The sequence below is a fragment of the Onthophagus taurus genome, chromosome 6, assembly GCF_036711975.1.
Source record: "Onthophagus taurus isolate NC chromosome 6, IU_Otau_3.0, whole genome shotgun sequence".
Classification (NCBI taxonomy): Eukaryota; Metazoa; Arthropoda; class Insecta; order Coleoptera; family Scarabaeidae; genus Onthophagus; species Onthophagus taurus.
The window spans coordinates 2,537,268-2,559,329 of record NC_091971.1 but is presented as its reverse complement, the minus strand read 5'-3'; the positions used below and the strand labels follow the sequence as shown (position 1 = coordinate 2,559,329).

Below are 22,062 nucleotides of genomic sequence, written 5' to 3'. Positions count from 1 at the left end.
AAAACTAAAGACACCAAAAAGTACCTGGGAGAAATACCATCTGCTCTATTAAAGATGCGGGTAATGTTTTCCAAGCGTGGCATTCCAATGATAATTCTGACGACCGTTGTAGCAAAAACCAGACTTCAAAGGTCCAATAAATCGCCTTCACATCCACAGAAACGACCATAACCCCTAATACGGCAAATCTTACGATAACCGGTTCAAGAAAGATTGACGAATACATAGACGAGATTCCCTTTTCATCTTCTGTACCCTTCTGGTTGAGTTTGAGAGAATGCAATTAGACGGAACGGAACGTTACTGGCTTTTAATGTTCTCTCTCTTAATCCGGTGCGGCACCGCCGTTTTGCGCGGAAATTAAACGTTATAAGTTGGAGAGTGCTGCAGGGTTTCTTCGGTTGTGAAAGAAGAAATAAAAAAAACGGAAGAGAAGAAGGAACTGGGTGAGGTACGGAAACTGTTGCGGTCGCCCCACAGGTACAAAACTCAATTACTCGAGCTGTGCTGTTTGCACCCGCGCGACCATGATTTCAGCTGAGACTCCGCTCTCGAGGACGTAGATTACAACGGTGGAGGCGTTTATTCACTTCCTTTACTTGTTTTAGTGTTAATGCACTTAAACGTTAAAGGAAAAATTTCGTTGTGTGGGAAAATGGAGAAACTCGTTTAGAAATAAAACGCAATAATTCGACAAAAACTGTTAAAACGTCACCGTTCCATTTACTTCGTAACGAATATTATATATATTGATGGAAATAACAATGACGTTGATGGATCACCATCGTTGATTCCTCCAGACAGAAGAAAAAGCCACAATCCAAAATAAGAATGTAAGTAATAAACGATTCCGTTATATCGAAGTTGGGATCGCGTGGTTTTGCGGTTTATATGTTCAACGTCGAAGAATATGATTGATGAAAACCTCGAAAGACACCAAAGAAAAATAAATAAAAAAATACGCAAGTCTAGTTGCAAAATTGTGGGAGTTACGCAACTCCATTAATTTATTTAAACGAGTCATAATTTTATTGCAGCTAATGGAGTAACGTTTAAAATCTATTTATTAAGGAATAGAAACCGGTTTCGCACCAAGACGTCCAACTTTTAATGAGAGATGGGATGAACTTAAGATTTTTTTTAAATTTTGGATTGTGTATGATTCAGCGAGTTTTGCGGGTATTTAAAGGTTGTTGACTCGGTTACATCATGTCTTGGATTACCATTTCGACCGCTAATCGAATCGGCGTGCATTGGTGGTATTTTTTTTTTATTTTTAAGCGCCGTTCATACTCGAAGACGGCGCAACGACGCGAAGCGGCTTTCCGATCGATCAAAACGCGACTACGGTGAGGGCTTCAGGTTATCCCACGGTTCACCAGAGCGAACTAATGGGTCGGCTGTCGGTAATAAAATCTTTATTGGCTTCGGGCAGGAGGTCGTGGCTTGTAATTGAGTTAACTATGCCGCGACCGGAAGTGTCCATATAGGTTAGAAACAGATTTACAAGAAAGAATTTAACGAAATTTATTTTATGGTGTGATGGCCGGCAAAAAAAAATAAAAACGTGATATGTCCTAAAATTGATGATGTCATAGTTGAGAAGAGGACTGCTGATATTGTTATTTTCGAGCGATGCTCATTTCAATGGTGTAACATTAGCCGTTTGCTTGGCCGCACGTCTCTTCAGACGGCTAGTGATAGTGCAAGTCTAAAACTAGAACCAACACTATACCTAGAACTAGAATCATTCGGGTTTAGCCGTCTTTGGAGACGTGCGGCTAAACCCAAATGATTCTAGTTTTAGGTATAGCATTAGTTCTACATAGTAACAGTGCTAGTGCAAAACTAGAACTAACACTAGACCGAGAACTAGAAACATTCGGATTTAGCTGCACGTCTTTCAAGACGGCTAAACCCGAATGATTCTAGTTCTAGGTCTTGTGTTAGTTCTAGTGATAGTGTAAAACAAGAACTAACACTAGACCTAGAACTAGAAAGTTTCTAGTCTTTAGACGCACGGCTAAGCCCGAAACTTTCTAGTGTTAATTCTAGTTTTATTATAGTGATATCTAATGCTAACTAGCGCTACCTAGCACTGTCACTAGAACTAACATGTTGTTCTAACAAATGGAATGTTTCTAGTTCTAGGTCTAGTGTTCTAGTGATAGTGCTAGTGTAAAAGTTTATTTAACGAAATTTAATGAAATTTATTTAATGGCGTGATGGCCAGCAAAAAAAAATAAAAAGTGAGATATCTCCTAAAATCGATGATGTCATAGTCGAGAAGAGGGTGAAAACTGCTGATATTGTTATTTTCGAGCGATGCTCACGTTCAATGGCACAACATTAGCCGTTTGCTTGCTCCGCAGCGTGTGAAATATATTCGTTGATATCGTCCTCCAATCGTATCCAATGGTTTTGCAGAGATTGAACTAAAAATTGAATGTTTTCAAACCATTACTTTTGCAATAAAAAAGAAATAAAGTTTCAAAAGACTTTTCGGTTATCAATTTATCCTTAAATTAATTCAGTTCACGTATCCCATAGAAATTCGTTCAACACACGTAAACCCACCCAAAAAAAAAGTTATTTCTCTCTTCATCTAATCGATGTTTTGTCTGCAAAGATAGAACAAAAAGGGACAAAGAAACTTCTAAATTCGCCGATACCTGACAATCGAACTAATGAAACTTCAAGAGCGTTTAATTAAAAAGTTCGACCGAGTTTTATAGATTACGACCAGTTTTTAGAAGTGACAATTCGACTCCCGCCGTACGTCTTTTCAGGCAATTAAAGACTTTTCTTAATTGGAAATTCCTACAGACTTAACCATTAAACGCGAGGACGGTTTTTGAATTTGACTGTAACTACAATTTTAAGAAGATAACTTAAAATTACAACTTTCCTTAACAATTTTATTAGGTTTTCTCACTTATCTCCCACTTCCTGTTTAAAACCACAAACAGAAACTTAAGTGTCAACAAACACGATTTTTTTTATCCAGATACTCATAATATTTACTGGTTTTACGACGCGTTTTATAGGATTATGCTAACGAAACGTAATTATACGAACCAGGATGTCGTCAACGTTGATATCTACCAAAATCAACCCGCGTGCTTCCCCTCCTCATGTAATAAAGGTATATTCAAATTAAGCAGTTGCCTTTGTATATTAAGGCTTAGAACGTTAATTATGTAAACCACATCCATGCTAAACTTACACCCTGATGATAATCTACCAGACCCTTTCATTTTATCTAATTTTTTTTTGTTAAAATGAAAAAACTTGGCAAAAAGGGAAATATAATAATTGTTTATAGTGGTGGTGTAATAATACACACACTGTAATAATCATGTTCGATTGGATAATTCCGCTCTGCTTTTTAAAATAATGGTAATGATGTTAGTTGGATAACTCACACGATGCAAAATGAGTATGTTAATAAGAATTTACCATACTCGTTTGTAGTAAATAAAATGTACCTTTATGCTATAGATGCATGTTTTATATAATTCACGCAAGAGGTCTTTCTGAATACATTAATTATATTATTTGGGTTTGCTGATACATGGAATACAATTACTTAATCTATAGATTTCGATGCGTTGAAAGTCAATTAGAGTATATTAACTAATTCATAGATATACAATGTGAAACTATTTTTGTTGGCATAAATATATTTCTTGATTAAAAATGACAAGATACTTCTCAATATGCTTCTGGGAAAGATATGTACACAACGAAGGCAATCTTAGACCATATGAATCAAATGATAGAGAAATATGAGAATAGTTACTACGCTACAGGAATTTACTGCGACATTAACAAAGCCATTAATTGTATGCAATGTGATGTCGACAGTATTAATTTAATAAAAGGAAAACGCTTTCTGTTTCTATTAACGAGCCTGCTTACCCATTTAACCCCACTCCTATCCTACAGCGTATGAGCTAGTAGATGACAATTTAAAAAGCTCTTAACGAGATGCTTATTTCGTCGTTACTTTGAGGTAACTAATCTTGCTGGATTCTGTTTCTTTCCTGATCTAAAAGTTCTGAAAAATTCGCGCTGTTCTGGCTTAAGTCAGTATATTGTATTCTTATGATACCCCACACGTAGAGTGATTTAAAAGCTGGCATAGAACCGACTCGCTATCGCTTCAAAAACGCTATATGAATTACTTAGGGTGCCACACATTAATGCACAGTATCGATTGTAAAGTCATAGTAGATAAAGCAAAACATGATAACCAACAATTGATAATTTAGCAGGTGATAGAGGAATAAAGTGTTATATATGGACAGGAGTTGGGAGAGAACATAGAATCGGAAAATCGCGAAAACGAAATCCAGATGACTGAACGTGAGATAAGACAGGAGATGGCAGGACGATTTCCGATAAAACGGAAATGGACATGTTTAAAGTCTACTTTCTGCAAGACATAAAACTTTTGTTTTTTTTTAATTCTGTGTTGGGGATAATATCTGGATATGAAAGATTAAATATATCAATGTATACATGGGAATCTATTATGTATCTATAATTTTCTAATATTTGAAAAGATTGTTTAAATGTTTCTAAAGGTTATCGTATATAGGTTACACGTAGGAATTTCCTCGATTTAAAACGAATTCCATTATGCTTGACTGTTTTCAGCTAACTAGCTAAAACGGTTTTGTGCTTTTAGGACTTCTCCTTATCCCCTGCATTGCCCGAGAGTTGTATTGCTGTGACATTTATATGTTTATGAAGCCTTTTTTTCATGACCGTTAGCAAATCGGGTAATAGTTTGTTCACAATGCTGGCTATTATGGATCAGCAATATTATCGAGTATTTTATTTTAAATATTTAAATCATAATGGTCTTACCATTTCCCTGTATACCAGCTAAGTCATTATCAACCTTTGTATATGTTTTTATCATAAACAACGAGTTCTTCTGTACCATAATAATTAAGTTCTTGGCTGGCCATAATCTGCGACTGTCTTGGCCTTCCAAACACACACCGACTCAGGGCATAGTAAGCCTTAGTAGCCTTATCGACTGTTGTCTAGTAGATTGCTATGCCTACATTCATAGACTGATAGCTCCTAACCTGAGTAAGAAGTTCCTCTGTCCTCGTCACCACTATATCTTGACTCTTCACCTTGCTCAACATCATGACCGCCTCCTTTAAAGTTGTTTCTCTCCACTCGAGTACAGCCTGTTGCAATCCTCTCCGAGTCTGCGATGAAAACTACATCATCTGCATATGACGATTACCGAAGTGGGAAAACCATAACGGTTTGAGATGGGAGGAAATGCCAACCCCAGCTCGAAACAATATAGGAATAAGCATGTAGGGGGCTTGGTGGGAAACCATCGCACACTGTCGCTAGGCTAATCACCCCCACAATGTATTTAATGATTCAGAGTCAAGACGATCCGAGGCCATCCCCCAACGTCACGATAGGAGCACGCTAGAGAAGAGAAATCAGAAAAATATCGCTGAGAAGTGTACACCTCTAATTACTCTTTATCGACTGCGAAATACAGTCAACCATTGTATCTTATAATTTAGCAGAACGGCTAAACCCGAATAATTCTAGTTCCAGGTCTTATGTTAGTTTTACTGATAGTGCTAGTGTAAAACTAGAACTAACATTAGACCGAGAACTAGAAACATTCGGGTTTAGCCGCACGTCTCTCATGACGGCTAAACCCGAATGATTCTAGTTTTAGGTCTTTTATGCATTTTATGTGGAACAAAGTAAGTAGATTTCTATGGAAATATATTTTTGTATATTGCATTTTACGTGAAATTCACTGTATTATTCAATATACTTACTTTTTTGATGAAATGAACATCTTTCTTTTTGATACGCTTCCTCTATCACCATCCGAGATAATACGTCATATTTTGAGGTTAGGAAATAAATATAGGTTATATTTATACCTAATAGATTCAAAATTGCTTGTTTAACTTCTTCAATATGGCGTCGTTTTGGTAAGAAGCGTGATACGCGTCTACTCTAATCGTTGTTCAAAGATGTACTGTTATTTATTTTTCAATTTTTTTGATTGTTATGAATCTCCAAGGAAACCAATCTAGTTTGATGTCAACAAAATTTTGTTCTGAATTCTTATTGGTTGTTCGGAAGATCATAGATTTATACAAATTTACTAAAAGTGACAAGTAGAGTTTATAGGTGTCCCGGAAGAACAATTCTATAAAACTTTTTGTTATTACCAAATCAATTATAAGCACAAAAAGTACTAAACAAGTAGAAATGTGTTATATATGACTTTTGCGCTCTCTTTATATGCCGGGTTTCATAAGAATATCGTCGCACGCTTCAAAAAACGTTATATGAGTCCCACGCTTAGATAACGTCGAAAAAATAACGCTTAGATCGTAACTTTCGACGCTATTTATATCTCAATTAGAAGAGGTTAGTCCACGTCCAGTTGTTTTTTCTTTCCTTTTATTTTTAATCACAAAACTTCGTAATGAAAACGCTGTAAATCTCAAACCAAGCTTGATGAGGAAACTCTCCCAAACAACGATTAAAAAGACTTACTTTTTATAGGCAATTCTTTTTTTAGCTTTACAAAATAACATTTTACGCAATATAAAATACTTATACAGGGAACGTATCATTAAGTAATTTCAAAAAAATTCTTAACGTAGAATCTCTATAAACTATTTATTTACTTTTGAGTCACACTATTATTATTGATAATCAAGTATAATTACGTCATATGTTTCGAAACTTTTGATTGACAGATTATAAAAAACATTTTAAAAAATCAATTAAGTGAAAGTAAACAAAATAAAACTTACCTTGAAAAAAATTATATTAATATAAAAAAATTCCAATAACCAAAGTACTTTTTTTTTAATACCGATGTGAAGTTAGTGTTGAATGGACCACAGAACCGCACTAAAAAAAAACTAACAAAAATCACCTGACACCCACGATCCCGATTTTTTTTAAGGTTATAAAACCTAATGAAAAAAAAATTCTTTAAATAAAAAAGTAAAAGAATATTTACCAACACTTAATAAAAAAAAATTAAAACGATTTTATAAAATTTAATTTTTATATCGCGTAAAACCGAAAACATTCGCACGTTGTAATCGTAGGGATTGTTTAGAAGAGGAATACCGTTGCGTCACCTCGTTGCTTTGAAATTGCACTGACGGCAACGGCGAAGACCGTCTGTGCGTCTGATCGAAACAAGCAGTCGTGATCCGCCAACGCTTGCGCTATCCCATCGCTTCATCTCTTTCCACCGAACAAATTCTTCTATTTTCCCTCCTTTTCACACTTTTTACCCAAAAATTTTAGCCCCGCAGCGAGAGAGTGTCTTCTTCTCAACTCAACCGCCAATTAAAACAATCGTAAACGTTATTTTACGTTACAAGATCGTTAAGAAAACCTATATCGTTTACCGTGTGTTATTAAACACTTTTTTCTTAAATTGATCGCAAATTAGGTTAAGGTTAAATCAAAAGAAACCGTTGAGCATTCTTTTTTCATAAATTACTGGGAGATTATTTTGGGGTGTTACGAATATGATTTTGAGTCATAAAAGATTGGGTTTGAATATTTTATGGAACGTAACGGCTTGAAATAGTCGTTGAATCATAAAAAAAATGGTTATTGGTCGTAATGTTAGCAATTTTCAACGATTCGATCTTATAGTGGATTCAACGCCATCTGTCAGAATATAGTATGAAATAAAAACGTGCCATCTTTGAATAAAAAGATAAACTTACGTCTAATTCGAAAATATATTTATAAACAAATTTAAAAATATTAAAATCAAATATATAATCTCTAATAAAAGTGTGTTAAGTGTTTTAATGTCAATAATAAATAATACTTACTTTTTCTGATATAATTTACATCCTAATTAATTCAAGGTTGATTTTCTTTCGGTTTTTTGAGTTCAAAAAATTAACTATTGCAATTTGTATTAACTAGTTCAGTGTTATCTTTGTTATTGACGAAAACTCGATAAAAAAATTGTACTTTTTCATATCTTATCATAAGTAAACGATACACAAAATCGGTTTATGCATACTTAGCGCCATCTCTTGGAAGATATATTAATGCAATACAGTGACCTTTTTGACCAAAATAATAATAAATATTTTTATCAAAAAAAAAATCTATTTCTTTTCTAAATGAACATGATCCTATATAAAATACAAAAAAAGTAATATCAAAAATACACAAAAATTATAATACAAATAAACATTCATTTCAAAATTTTTCATTTAACTTCTATTCATTCTATTTCCCCAACCCCTCCTATGTTCATCTTTAAATTCATCTCTAGCTCTCATTCTTTCAATATTCTCGGGATCATCTTCCTCAATTTTCTTTTCTTCATCCTCAGCTTCTTTATCATCATCATGTAATGAAACACCTTGCAGAGCGGCTTGTTGCATGCTCATTGGTGTATTGTTAGGTTTTGTTGGATCGGGGAAAACTCCATCTTGAACTCGTTTATCATAGAATTCCTGCACAGTCATTGTGGGTAAAGCAGGATATCCAGCTCCAAAAACAGCTTTTTGAACTTCATCTCTTGTAATAATTATTGGTTTTAATGGAGGTGGAGGTGGTCTTTTTAAAGGTTTTTCATCTCTTTGTCCTAATTTGGCCATATGTTCCAAAATGGGTTTTTCCATTTCAATACTTTTTAGTTCATCGATAGCTTCATAAATGAAAAGTTCTAACATAGTAAGGAAATAACTTCTTTTAGTTTCATCATCAACATTTTCATTTTTCATGTTTATTTTTAAATCTTCCAGTTTCTTTTTTAATTCTTTTTGTTTAAGAAAACGCTGGATTTTATCAGCTCTGGTATTTACAGAGTGTCTTAAATCATCAACTTGCGATCGTGGCTCAAAACTTTCTTTTTTCTGTTCATTAAAATCGTAATTACTTAATCCATAATCGTTACTTCTTTGCAGGAAATCTTTATAATAAACTTCGGCTACATCTATCGTTGTTTTACGTTCTCCACCTGTTAATTTTAAGCTTAAAGTACCCAATAAGGCAGGTAACATTAAATATTGAAGATTTTCTGTTGGGATATCCTCTAAAGTTTCATTTGTACTAAAAAGAGACGCCATCGAAACCAAACGTGTTGCGTCTTCAAACATTTTCATAGTCCTTTTTACATAACTCTATTAAAACAAATATTTAAGAAGGAATAAGTGGATTAATAAACAAATTATTTTTAGGATCTTTTATATTTTTACCTGAAAATTTGAACTGTTAGTCGGTTCATTTAAAGTTTCTATGTGGTTGTAAAGGTCGAGACCTTCTTGGAAAAGCACCGGGAGGCTTTTATCTTCATTTTCTGCTGATAATCCCGACATTTTTTGCTATTATTCCGGAAAAGAGGTTTTAAAAACAGAACTGTCACCTGAGTACACCTGCACTACGATTTAGCGATCTCTCACAAGTCCTAATAATCATATAACCTAATTCATTAATTTCTTTTTTAATATCAATTTATCATTTAAAATTAATAATACACAATTAATACTATTAATTTCATTATTAGAAATTAAATTAAAAATGAAATGATTAGGTATTTTAATATTGGGTAAAACCTTACAAACGAATTTGACGTTAAACGTCAAAAAGATTTTATGCCAAAAAAATGGCAAGTACGCTGGTTAGATTTAGTAATGTAGCAAAAACACAATTGGGTAAGCTTATTTTAATTAAAATAAACCCTTTAACAACTCCGAGTAAGTCTAAAATCTGTTTTTCGCTTGACCAAAAAACATAACCTAAAAATCTCAATTGTCAGTTCGTGTTATATAATTTCAACTTTAATTTTTTACTTAATAAGTATTTTTTCGAACAGGTGTTGCTGCTCCTTTAGTTAATCATGCCCAGGTTGCTTTCTATTCTCAACCGCCACCCCAAACGAAAACTAAATTTGGACCGTTGGCTGATGAAGATCGCATCTTCACCAACCTATACGGAAAGCACGAATGGAGGCTTAAAGGAGCGTTAAAACGCGGGGATTGGTATAAAACTAAAGAGATTATTTCAAAAGGAGCCGATTGGATTATTGGTAACTTATAAATTTTTTGTTTAAAAAAAAATTAATTATTTTATTTTTATTAGATGAAATTAAAATCTCTGGTTTACGTGGTCGTGGTGGGGCTGGTTTCCCATCTGGAATGAAATGGTCCTTCATGAACAAACCTAGTGATGGTCGTCCCAAGTATTTGGTTGTTAATGCTGATGAAGGTGAACCTGGAACTTGCAAAGATAGAGAAATCATGAGACATGACCCTCATAAGCTTGTTGAGGGTTGTTTAATTGCTGGTAAAGCAATGGGGGCGAAAGCTGCTTATATTTATATTAGAGGAGAATTTTATAATGAAGCTTCAAATCTTCAAGTAGCCATAGCTGAAGTAAAATTAATAAATACTAATAATTTAAATATTTTTTATTATGAATTATTTTGTAGGCTTATCAAGCGGGACTTTTGGGTAAAAATTCTTGCGGTTCGGGGTACGATTTTGATGTTTTCGTGCATAGAGGAGCTGGGGCATATATTTGTGGTGAAGAAACAGCTTTGATTGAGTCAATTGAAGGAAAGCAGGGTAAACCACGTCTAAAACCACCTTTCCCAGCTGATGTTGGTGTTTTTGGTTGTCCCACAACTGTTACAAATGTAGAAACTGTAGCTGTAGCGCCTGTAAGAAAATTCTAATTAAAAATTTGACTTTTTACTGAATAAGTTTTAAATAGACAATTTGTCGACGTGGTGGAAAATGGTTTGCTTCATTTGGGAGAACTCGTAACTCTGGAACAAAACTTTTTAATATTTCCGGTCATGTTAATAAACCATGTACTGTTGAGGAAGAAATGAGCATCCCTCTTAAAGAATTAATTGAAAGACATGCTGGTGGTGTTACAGGAGGTTGGGATAATTTGTTAGCTGTTATTCCTGGTGGATCATCAACACCTTTAATTCCAAAGAGGTAAAAAAAATTGTTTGTTTAAATTATTTTATTAATAAAATTTTATTTAATAGTGTTTGTGATGATGTGATGATGGATTTCGATGCTTTAGTCGCGGTCCAAACCAGTTTTGGAACAGCTGCAGTCATTGTTATGGATAAAAGCACTGACATTGTCAAAGCAATTGCGCGTTTAATCCACTTTTACAAACATGAATCTTGTGGGCAATGTACCCCATGCAGGGAAGGTATTAATTGGATGAACAAAATGATTCATAGATTTATCAGCGGTAATGGTAGACCAGATGAAATCGATATGTTATGGGAACTTAGCAAACAAATCGAGGGGCACACCATTTGCGCTTTGGCAGATGGCGCCGCTTGGCCCGTTCAGGGACTTATCAGGCACTTTAGGCCTGAATTAGAAATGAGAATGAAAAAGTTCCATGAACAGAACGAAAAGACACGTGTTGTTTTGTAAATTTTGATTGGGTGTGGAGGTTTTAAGAGGTAAGAATTTTAAAATGTATTTAAAAGTTGTATTATTAAGAAAAAGTAAACTTAGAAGATCGTTGTTAATTATTAAAAATTAATGGAGTAATAATAATACAAACAGTATTTGAAGATTTTTTTTTATATTAACCTTATTCAATTTTACTTGATCTTTTTTGTATGGTTATGTAATGAAATATTATGGTTTACAAGATTCTAGGTTTATTAAGATATATATAATATTTCGTGAAATATGCGAGAAAGTAAAAAATATTTTTATTCGAATACTTGGAAACCTCGTTAAAGAACTTGACATATGAATAATGCATTTGAAGATAAAGTTTTAACACGCGTAGAAAGTCGTATAGCGTTAGTGGGTTGTTATACAAAAGCAGTAGGTATTTGCTAGCGGTAAACATCAGACGTTGTTTCCATTGGGGAACGCGTTTCGCACAATTATAGGAACTTATTGGTAGTGAAACGGTATTACTAGTTAGAAGCGAAGGCGGCCAGGCGCGATACCCACATGTCGCTTTCTTAAATATCACACATTTGCATATTTATGACAGCGTTTATTGCCGTCCCCAGGAGTGCGTAGGCACGCGTTGTACAAATTAATTTATTAGATGGCAGACACGTAGATTTTATTATCATAATTGTTACTCTAAAACCAAAGGCAATTAATCTCGAAGGAATAAATGTGATGAAAAGTTTCGTATCCTTCCCTTCCTTTTCACATTGAACTTTCTGAGAGATAATTGCGAATGCAATTTTGAGATAGCTCTTTCTCGAGCGCGCACCTTTTACCAAGAAACCCCGACGGTGGTTGTCCGCGTCGTTGTCTCTCCGGTGCATAGGTTTAATTCGCGCTGAGTTTGGGCGTGTTCGGACGCTTGGGTAACTGTTAAAACAGGTGCAGCTTATTGTTAAGTGGCTCGCGAACGGGCAGAGATCTCCGAGAGGTGGTGTTAACCTTGCGGCCGCGGCTCCGAGCCCGTTGCCCAACCGCGACTCGTATATATCAGCGTAATATCAATCGTTCGGGTGTTGCAACCCAGCAAGCGGAATTGTGCAAGTATCCGTATGTACCAATAGGCCGTATACACTTGCGACTTGCCGTCACCGTTCAACTCTACCTGTTCACCAATAACCTTTTTTTTCAAAGATCTGTTTATAATGTGTTTCATCATGGTGTTGGTATTATGAAATTATACTGTGAGCTAATTTAGTTTCAGTTTATACAAATCTATTCTTACAACATTATTATAATTTTTTTTTTATTTTAACTTTTAATGATATTAATTTATTATTTTAATAAAATATCTTTTATATTTACAATAATACAGGTTCTAATATTGGTTTGGTATTAACAGATCTTTATGGAATTTAAATCAACAAAGACTATATTCTTAAAAATAGATGGTAATCGCCTAGAATTAACACAAATTCGCATTTAGCCGTCTTAAAAGACGTATGTCTAAACCCGAATGTTTCTAGTTCTAGATGTAGTGTTGGATCTAGTTTTAATTGTAAACACTAGAACTAGAAACATTCGGATTTAGCCGAACGTCTCTCAAGACGGCTCTCAAACCCGAATGTTTCTTGTTCTAGGTTTAGTGTTAGTTCACTAAAAATATACAACAATTTAGCGCTGAATTACGATTAAAACCAGAACTAATACTACACCTAGAATTAAAAATATTCGGGTTTAGCCGTACGTCTTTCAAGACGGCTAAATTTAGCACTAAATATCATTATGTTACATGTTTTTATTAAACTAAGACTAGACATAGAACTAGAAAAATTCGTGATTAGCCGTGCGTCTGAAGATACGTCGGCTGGGTTGGGTTGGGTTTCAGGAGAAGAACATAGAAGAACTCAGTTCCAAGTTTGCAGAGACTCTGGCAGAGACAAGACGAGGACAGGGGTATTAAATGGGTCGGAGTATTGTACCCAGTGATGTAAATTTGTAAATTACCAACATATTTACCGTAATTTACTGTAAATTACCAAACAAATTTTTCATAAATTAGGAGCTAGGATGTATCTGCGCATGCGCTTTCGGTGTTTTGATAATGCTGTAAAGTCCCTATAAGAAACTTAAAAGAGTTGGTTATAACAAAAACTATAACAAGTATTTTAGACGCAAATGTTAAACGTAACATTTTAAGCGATATATTCTTGGAGAAACTTGATACATAATATAAGATTTTAAATCTCATTTCAATAATTTTAAAAAATGTACAAACTTCCCAACCTTGCATTTCTCGTGTTGTTGACTATTTTCAACATTTGAATGATCAACCACAAAGTGAATGCCCAGGTTTAGAGGTAAAAACAATTCTATAACTTTTAAAGGCACGAAGAGATATGGTTGTTGCACCTTTACACTTAGTAGCAAATTTACTAGATTCAAAAATTATGGGAAAACATCTCAGTAACGACGGGTATATTGCAGCATTGACATATATCAATAAATTATCGGCGCTTCTGGTTAATGCATCTAATGTAGCAAACTTTATAACTGAAATTGCCTATTATAAATCAAAAGAACAATTATTTTCTAACGATTTCGTGTGGAAAGCTTTGGATAGGGGTGAACTGCATTCTGTTATATGGTGGAAGTCTCTTTGTTGTACTACATCTTTAAGCAAAGTAGCAAATCTTAAATTGCTCACCAACAACGTGCGCAACAGAAAGAAGCTTTTCTGAATTATTTGTTTGAATTACATAGAATACATACAAATTCATATTTTGTTTCATTTTGAGAGTTTTTGTTACATATAAGTACGAAGGCTTTTACGGCCGGTGTTAATTAAACTAAAACTAACACTAGACCTAGAATCACAAGTTCGAATGGTCACTTCAGAAGGTTGCTCAAGATCCTAGTCTGTTTAGCAGATTTTCCCCGACGTCGTAAAAAAAGGGTTGGCTTGGGTTGGGTCACTTACACTTTCTACCCTGGCTCTGAGAAGAAGAAGTCTTAGCTAAACTCAATACGGCAGCACGAGATGCAAGGCTACCTATCAACGGCGACAAAATGAATGTGATGCAATCACGTGGAAACATGCCAATAGGACGGGATCTAACTATGTCGAATTGTAATATAGAGAAGGAACTTCATATATCTGGGAACCAACCTCGCCAGAGACGGCAATGAATTCGACTGACGTTTTATGTTTGGACACAGCTTAAAGTTGCTATGGGCCAGCCATGTGCGGCGTATAGATGAAGGGAGAATATTCAGACGTGCTCTAGAAAGAAGTTTTAAGTGTAATTCAGCACTAGATTGTTGTATATTTTTAGTGAACTGAAAGTAAAACTAACACTAAACCTAGAAATAGAAACATTCGGGGTTAATTCAGCACTAGATTGTTCTATATTTTTAGTGAATTGAAAGCAGAACTAAACCTAGAACTAGAAACATTCGGGTTTAGCCGTCTTAAGAGACGCACGGCTAAACCCGAATGTTTCTAGTTCTAGGTCTATTGTTAGTTCTACGTTTAATCCAATGAAAAATATACAATCTAACGCTAAATAACAACTAAAACTAGAACTAACACTAACATTAGAACTAGTACTAAAAATTTTCGGGTTAATCCATCTTAAATATTAAATATTAATCAAGTGTTAAAATTACGAATCGAAATGCTTCGATACATACGATTGCGTTATTAACTCGACCGCAGCCGTACACGACTGGCCAATTTATTAGTTTAAAACACGTCATAAAAGACCCATTGTGTGATAATGGTAGTGGTATAGTCACCGGGAGGTTTTATTTATTTATTTTTTTGATCGCATCGCGGCGGGTATCGTTGTGCAACCGAAATTGATCGGTTATGCATGCGAATTTCGAAATAAAAAGAAAATATATAGTCGCAAAAAAAAGTTAACCAGAGATTGACGCTTTAGTAACCTTGAGTAGAGCAACAAAAACCCCCCCCTTTGGCCCGCACTTCGTTTGGTTGCCGGAATGGGGTCCTACCAGCAGGTAGAAGGATGTTAAATATTAATCCTCTGTTGAAAAAAAGGTTCAACGCTACGAAACTTCAGAGTTCGAGGTCAAAGTCCTTGTTTTATGTGGCCCGGATGTAACTAAAATTAATAGAAAAATTAAAAAAAAAAATGTCTTTATTTATTATTATGCATGTTATATTATGTTGCAAAAAAGTAATTACCAAAACATCTTTGTTTCAAAATTAAACCCCCCATTGTTAACCTCGCGTTCTAACAATTGGACATAAACAACTCGAACGCCGCGCAATAAAGCCTTGCCAGGGCACCGTAGATAATCTGGTAAACATAACCTGAGCAATTTGCGTCACATGTAACAAGAGATCTGTACGGAGTAAATTTCGAAAACAACTAGGTCGGATTTAAATCAGCGTTTGCCGTTTTGTTTGACGAGGTAGTTTCTGTTGCCACACGTTTCAAAAAACTACAAACTGTCCAATTGTTAAAATCAATAAATTACATAAATTACTCATTAATCTATCTGCTCCGTTAAAAAAATAAATCTTAGATATTCTAAGAAAGGAAGTGTTAAATCAAATACGTAACGATTACCAAATGGCTGAGTAACTTTAAAGTGCTGTACTTTCCAGAAGCGACACTTTATCGCTAGGGAAGGATGTTTGTGCAAGCGGGTCTCTTATCAAACGTTAAATTCCCCCTCTTTCATATCTTATACGACGGCTTAGACATTATTTTATAAACCTTTACGAAGAAATATTTCATATACAAAGAACTTTTTGTTCTCACATTTGAAATTTTAAAATTGATGATGATGCACACGTGGTTAAAAAATTTTAATTGACAAAAAAACTTCCCTAAGTTATTTAACTTTAACTACTTTTTCATGTTGATTAATACGACAAAAAATAATTACATTAAAATAATTCATTAAAAAAAAACACTCCCTAATGGTTCCCTATGAACTAAAAAAATGTTTTGGAAAGTTTCGGAAGGGTTTTAGATCATTATGTCTAACAATTAAAAAATAGTATTTAATTTCGTTTTTTTATTGAATCAAATCTCTGCTAAGTGAGCTACAAAGCAAATGGTGCGGTTCTTTTGGGTTCAAAGATGTAGGAGTGTTTTTGGTAAACCGGAAGTGGGGCATGTACAATCCATATAATCTGAATTTCAATGTGTCTAACGCACCATTTCGATTAAACACCTGCAAGCTGTTCCAAAATATACATTACGTCTATCATGAGATTATTTTTTACCTGCTACATTCAACACTTTGTATGTACTATATCCAATGAGTTTTAGATTTTGAAATTTAAAGTGCGAAAATGAAATAAAAGTGATATAGATAAGTACGATTGTAAGAATTTACGGAGTAAAATACTTCTATGTATGAAGATAACGATCAAGATAATGAAGACTACAAAGAATTAATTTTAATTTATGTCTTATAATATTTTTTGCATTTATAGTGAATGTGTTGTGGTGGTCAGAAAGATACAAGCTTTATCAGTACTTGATAATAGAAACTTCTAATAATGAGATACATAGATAAATAGATAAATAATTGAATTATGAGGTTTTTGTAAAACATAATAAGGTAATAGAAAATTAGTGTTATAGTGTCATTAGAGATACTTACTTATCACAAAAGTGACAGTGCTAGTGTTAGTTCCAGTTTTATAGTTATTCAGTGCTCGGTTGTTGTATATTTATTGAACTAAATGTAGAACTAATACTAGATTTATGATTTAGCCACACGTCTATCAAGACGGCTAAACCCAAATGATTCTAGTTCTAGGTCTAGTGTTAGTGTTAGTTGTAGTTCTAGTCTTCGACTAGAATTTGCTCAATCTCATATCGATAAGGAAATGGATTTCTGGTCCAGGGTTTTGTTTACTGCCGAGTCGAAGTACAATATTTTTGGAAGTGATGGTCGAGCAAAAATTTGGACAAAACGAAACACGGCGATAGAGTTGAAAAATGTAGTACCAACTATAAAGCAGCAAAGATTGGAAGGCGATAACAGCATCTGGTGTAGGAAAACTGGCATTACATTGATGGAATTATGGATCGGTATAACTATAATAGTATATTAAAAAACAAGTTTCGTAAGACACGTTTGAAATGCACGAATTCAAGTTGAAAAACGAGTGGCGAAGCTACGAGTTTTTTAATGAATGAGTGCTTTAAGTCTTATGAAACGTGTTTTTTATGCTATTTTTTGTAATTCGCGTTTTTATCCTTTTCTTTCTCAAAAATAAAATAAATTTTGACAATGTAGGGAAATAGGTATGTACCAGTTGGTAATACCGTAACACTTGAAAATACAAATTTGAATTGACAATTAGAAACTGTCAAAACATAAAATGTATTCACCTGACAAAAATATTTCATGTACACCTCCCAAAATAAGAGAAATTGCTCAAAGTTCAATGTCCTCATCATTTTGGACCTTGTATTCGATGCTAAGAACGTGTTTAAACATCCATAGACAAACATTGTCACATTGACAACTAGAAAAATTAATGACCCAATGTCACCAACTTGAACTGGTTCCATAAAATGTTACTAAAATCTCATTACAGCATCGGATGCTGTAAGGAGTCTCATTACAGCACCCGTTTGAGTACTGTTATAGCTTTCATTACCGTCGCGAATTACAAAAAAGTATTTTAGAACAAAATTTGAAACCAATTGAAAACTTGACCCTCGAGGATCGCTGGATATTCCAGCAAGACAATGACCCCAAGCATACCGCAAACCTTATCAAACATTGGTTGCTATATTATGTACCCAGGCAATTGAATACACCTCCTCAAAGTCCGAATTTAAATTCAATTGAGTATGTTTGGGAGCTTTTAGGACGTAAGATACAAAATCACAGATGCGAACACACTGAAATCTGCGTGCTATTGTTCAAAAACCTCAAAATTCAATGCTGTACATAGACTTTTGTCTACCACTGTATATACGCCTTAGCTTCATTATTTTCTTTAACCCTACACAAGCTTGATATGTACTTTACTTAATCCATTTCAATCGTTTTCCAAATCTAATCAAGATTACCTAATCATTCTGTATCATTTAAATCTGAGTTGATCTCAAAAAAGAAATCTTGTTTAAAAAAGAAATCCAGGTGTTAAACGAAAAATTGTACTGACTGTAAATATATCTTTGTACTGTTCATTTTACCTGTCCCGCTCTCATTTCCACTTAAACAAGAAACAAAGGGTCAAACACCTGCAAGACGATATTACAATGGTGTACCGATTTTACGGTACACCCCGTTTTCTTTCAAGGTTTTCAAGGTAATAACATCAAGCAATGTAATTCAGGCTTTTCATCATTTATAATGGAAACCCGTTTCTTTTTCTTTTATATTAAAAGCTCTGGGTGTGCGCAAAAACTTAACTAAAAACTAAATTAACTTTGCATTTAAAAGTTAATATCTCATCGTATACCATGGAGAAATTTCAATGTTAAACATTTTTCGCCTTTATAATTACTCCATTCTGACTTTGCAATCCTCAAGATCAATTTGTTCTCAAATAAAAAGAAACTGATTGCGCATCGTTTTATTATCTTTTAAAACTAACAGAGTGTTATGACGTAACGAAATGATTTTATTAATCGTAAATAGATTGGAATTTTGCTTGTAAATACTTAACTCTGTGTAGCTTTTATAGTTGTATATAACTCAATTATTTAATTAAAGCCGATTTAATCTAATACATACAAGTGTTTTAATTTTATTCACCCACGATGTTCATTTTTAGATTCAACGTTTAAATCTTCACCATGACGTCACCCAACACAATGAAATCCTAAAAATAATACTCGGTACTTATAGAGAGTGTTTAAGTAATCTAAATGTTTGTAGTTAATTCAATGATGTAAAATAATTAGTGTAATCGTTTAAAAATTGAATCAAAAAAGAAATGAGGAAATGATATGAAGTTTCTTAACGTTTAGTATTGCATAATTTTCTGTTAGTAGGGGTCAAGGTACAGTTAGTTCACTGGTTATTATTTATAGAGAGCCGCGGTCTAAAAGTTCGGAACAATACGGTTGCTAAACGATTTTATTAACGATCTCGAAGGCGGATGCGCGCCAGTTGCAACATTTTGCGCAACTTGGCAGCTGACACAAAATTTGTTCACCCAATCGACATTTCTACATCAACTAATAATTATAAAACATCACGAAATAAATGAGACCAATTCAGAAATCTACATTAAGTAATTTCTATGGTACAAAGCAAATTTTGAACGTTAATAGCGAAATAGCTTTTGATTTATCGTTGGCAATCGTCGCGTAATCATAAGAAGCGTCTTAATGAACGCGCAAACTCGCAAACAGCGTCGCTTTTAATAATCACCACAGATGCTTCGAGAACTAATCTAAGAAAAGCTCGCTCTTAGATTATCCCAATAAAACCGTCGGGTCGTTAGAAGCTCGTAAAAAAGCGAATCTCGCGGTTAAATTGGCCGTGTTAATCTTCCAGGTTTGTTTTCTTTAGTCAACGTTGTCGTCGTCATCATTGTTTTCGCCACGTGGGATTAACGTTCGAGGTTCGATGTCTTTATAAGCCACCTACAATCAACTCGTGCTAACAAACAAGGAAATCATTAAAACCTACAAGAAATATATAACAAGAAATCGTCTGGATTTAATTAAAAAAAAATTATTTTATTTTTTTGTGGTTATTTATTATACGTGTTAACCCTTTCTATGTTGTTGAACAAAAAGGGGCGCCGCGTCTGGAAATGTAAATTCCTTTTCTCCCGACCGTATAAATTACGCCAATTTTTCTCGACGAGTTAAGTAGCAGAACTCGCTTTTGCTCTTGGTGAGGACAAAAACAACTTTAGAGGTGCTACGAGGTGAGAGGTCGCAGGCGAATTCCCATGGACAACTCGTCCATTACGAGGTGCTAGGTGCTGCCGTTGTATTAAAACGAAGATTTATTACCGGAAAAGGGAATGGAGGGGAAAATAGCGTAGGATGTACAGAACTCTATACAAAAGTGTATCTAACTAATGATTGAATCAATAAATACTTATATAAAGTAAATCAAGCTTTTTTGGATTATAAATATTTGCTTCTCTCTGAGTTGTGACAACATACTTCATGTTGAGTCAACAGAAATCGACTTCGAAAACGCCGGGCGCTCCAAGTATCACGAACAATACTTAAACAATAATATTTTATTGATATAAGAAATAATCTCGGCCGACTTCGAAGATGTCGGCCACCAACATGTTCGTGATACTTGGGTTGGGAAAGAATCTTGGCCGACTTTGAAGATGTCCATAAGTATTGCTCGTAATACTTGGGGCGGCCGACGTCTTCGATGTGGGCCGCCCCAAATATCACGAACAATACTCTGAACAAGAATATTCTGTTGATTTAAGAAATAATGTCGGCCGCCATAAATATTGTTCATGATACTTGGAGCGGCCGACGTCTTGGAAGTCGACCGAGATTCTTTCCCAACCTAAGTATCACGAACTAAGAAGAAATAATCTCGGCCGACTTCGAAGATGTCGGCCGCCATAAATATTTTTCGTGATACTTGGGTTGGGAAAGAATCTCGGCCGACTTTGAAGACATCGGCCGCCATAAGTATTATTCGTGATTCTGGAGTTGGGAAATAATCTTGGCCGACTTTAAAGATGTCCATAAGTATTGCTCGTGATACTGGAGCGGCCGACGTCTTCGAAGTCGGCCGAAATTCTTTCCCAACCCAAGTATCACGAACAATATTTATGGCGCCCGACGTTCTCAATGTGGGCCGCCCTAAATTTCACGAACAATACTCAGAACAATAATATTCTGGTGATATAAGAAATAATCTCGGCCGCCATAAATATTGTTCATGATACTTGGAGCGGCCGACGTCTTGGAAGTCGGCCGAGATTCTTTCCCAACCTAAGTATCACGAACTAAGAAGAAATAATCTCGGCCGACTTCGAAGATGTCTGCCGCTATAAGTATTGTTCGTGATACTTGGGTTGGGAAAGAATCTCGGCCGACTTCGAAGACGTCGGCCGCCATAAGTATATTCGTGATTCTGGAGTTGGGAAATAATATTGGCCGACTTTGAAGATGTCCATAAGTATTGCTCGTGATACTGGGGCGGCCGACGTCTTCGAAGTCGGCCGAAATTCTTTCCCAACCCAAGTATCACGAACAATATTTATGGCGCCCGACGTCCTCAATCTGGGCCGCCCTAAATTTCACGAACAATACTCAAAACAATAATATTCTGTTGATATAAGAAATAATCTTGGCCGCCATAAATATTGTTCATGATATTTGGAGCGGCCGACGTCTTGGAAGTCGGCCGAGATTCTTTCCCAACCTAAGTATCACGAACTAAGAAGAAATAATCTTGGCCGACTTCGAAGATGTCTGCCGCTATAAGTATTGTTCGTGATACTTGGGTTGGGAAAGAATCTCGGCCGACTTCGAAGACGTCGGCCGCCATAAGTATATTCGTGATTCTGGAGTTGGGAAATAATATTGGCCGACTTTGAAGATGTCGGCCGCTATAAGTATTGTTCGTGATACTTGGGTTGGGAAAGAATCTCGGTCGACTT

General features: G+C 34.9%; 3 protein-coding genes across 7 annotated transcripts in view; 1 reads left to right on the top strand and 2 right to left on the bottom strand.

Moving 5' to 3' along the window:
• Positions 1-7,389, bottom strand: part of LOC111424720 (uncharacterized) — a 74,283-nt gene extending 66,894 nt beyond the window's left edge. The window contains exons 1-2 of one of the 4 annotated variants that reach the window (XM_071197108.1): positions 7,043-7,388; positions 6,831-6,941 (exon numbers count right to left, since the gene is read on the bottom strand). The gene's annotated coding sequence lies outside the window, so the exon portion shown is untranslated. Of the gene's footprint in view, positions 1-4,875; positions 5,048-6,830 lie in introns of those variants that run through there. The other 3 variants (XM_023058363.2, XM_023058365.2, XM_023058361.2) reach the window with 3 other exon arrangements.
• Positions 7,390-8,218: 829 nt separating this feature from the next.
• LOC111424728 (immunoglobulin binding protein Tap42) lies at positions 8,219-9,450 on the bottom strand. The gene is made up of 2 exons (XM_023058375.2): positions 9,264-9,450; positions 8,219-9,188 (listed from the first exon to the last, which is right to left on the bottom strand). Exons 1-2 carry the CDS (start codon positions 9,381-9,383, stop codon positions 8,274-8,276), a joined length of 1,035 nt encoding a protein of 344 aa, XP_022914143.1. The 5' UTR covers positions 9,384-9,450; the 3' UTR covers positions 8,219-8,273.
• Positions 9,451-9,611: 161 nt separating this feature from the next.
• On the top strand, positions 9,612-11,614 carry LOC111424792 (NADH dehydrogenase (ubiquinone) 51 kDa subunit). Of its 2 annotated transcripts, none has more exons than XM_023058478.2 (6): positions 9,612-9,719; positions 9,881-10,093; positions 10,147-10,439; positions 10,496-10,726; positions 10,780-11,012; positions 11,066-11,614. In XM_023058478.2, the coding sequence occupies exons 1-6, from the start codon at positions 9,671-9,673 to the stop codon at positions 11,469-11,471; spliced, it is 1,425 nt and encodes a 474-aa protein (XP_022914246.2). In that variant the 5' UTR covers positions 9,612-9,670; the 3' UTR covers positions 11,472-11,614. The 2 variants fall into 2 exon arrangements, with proteins under 2 accessions (XP_022914246.2, XP_071052381.1); XM_071196280.1 differs by having other exon boundaries at positions 9,637-9,761.
• Positions 11,615-22,062: the final 10,448 nt, after the last annotated feature.

Bases quoted from the DNA above. Each gene is read 5' to 3' on its own strand.
- LOC111424728 (XM_023058375.2), bottom strand. From the start codon at position 9,383: ATGTCGGGATTATCAGCAGAAAATGAAGATAAAAGCCTCCCGGTGCTT. The intron at 9,189-9,263 runs GTAAAAATATAA...TTGTTTTAATAG, and splicing joins CTAACAGTTCAAATTTTCAG to AGTTATGTAAAAAGGACTAT.
- LOC111424792 (XM_071196280.1), top strand. From the start codon at position 9,671: ATGGCAAGTACGCTGGTTAGATTTAGTAATGTAGCAAAAACACAATTG. The intron at 10,094-10,146 runs GTAACTTATAAA...TATTTTTATTAG, and splicing joins AGGAGCCGATTGGATTATTG to ATGAAATTAAAATCTCTGGT. The intron at 10,440-10,495 runs GTAAAATTAATA...ATTATTTTGTAG, and splicing joins TTCAAGTAGCCATAGCTGAA to GCTTATCAAGCGGGACTTTT.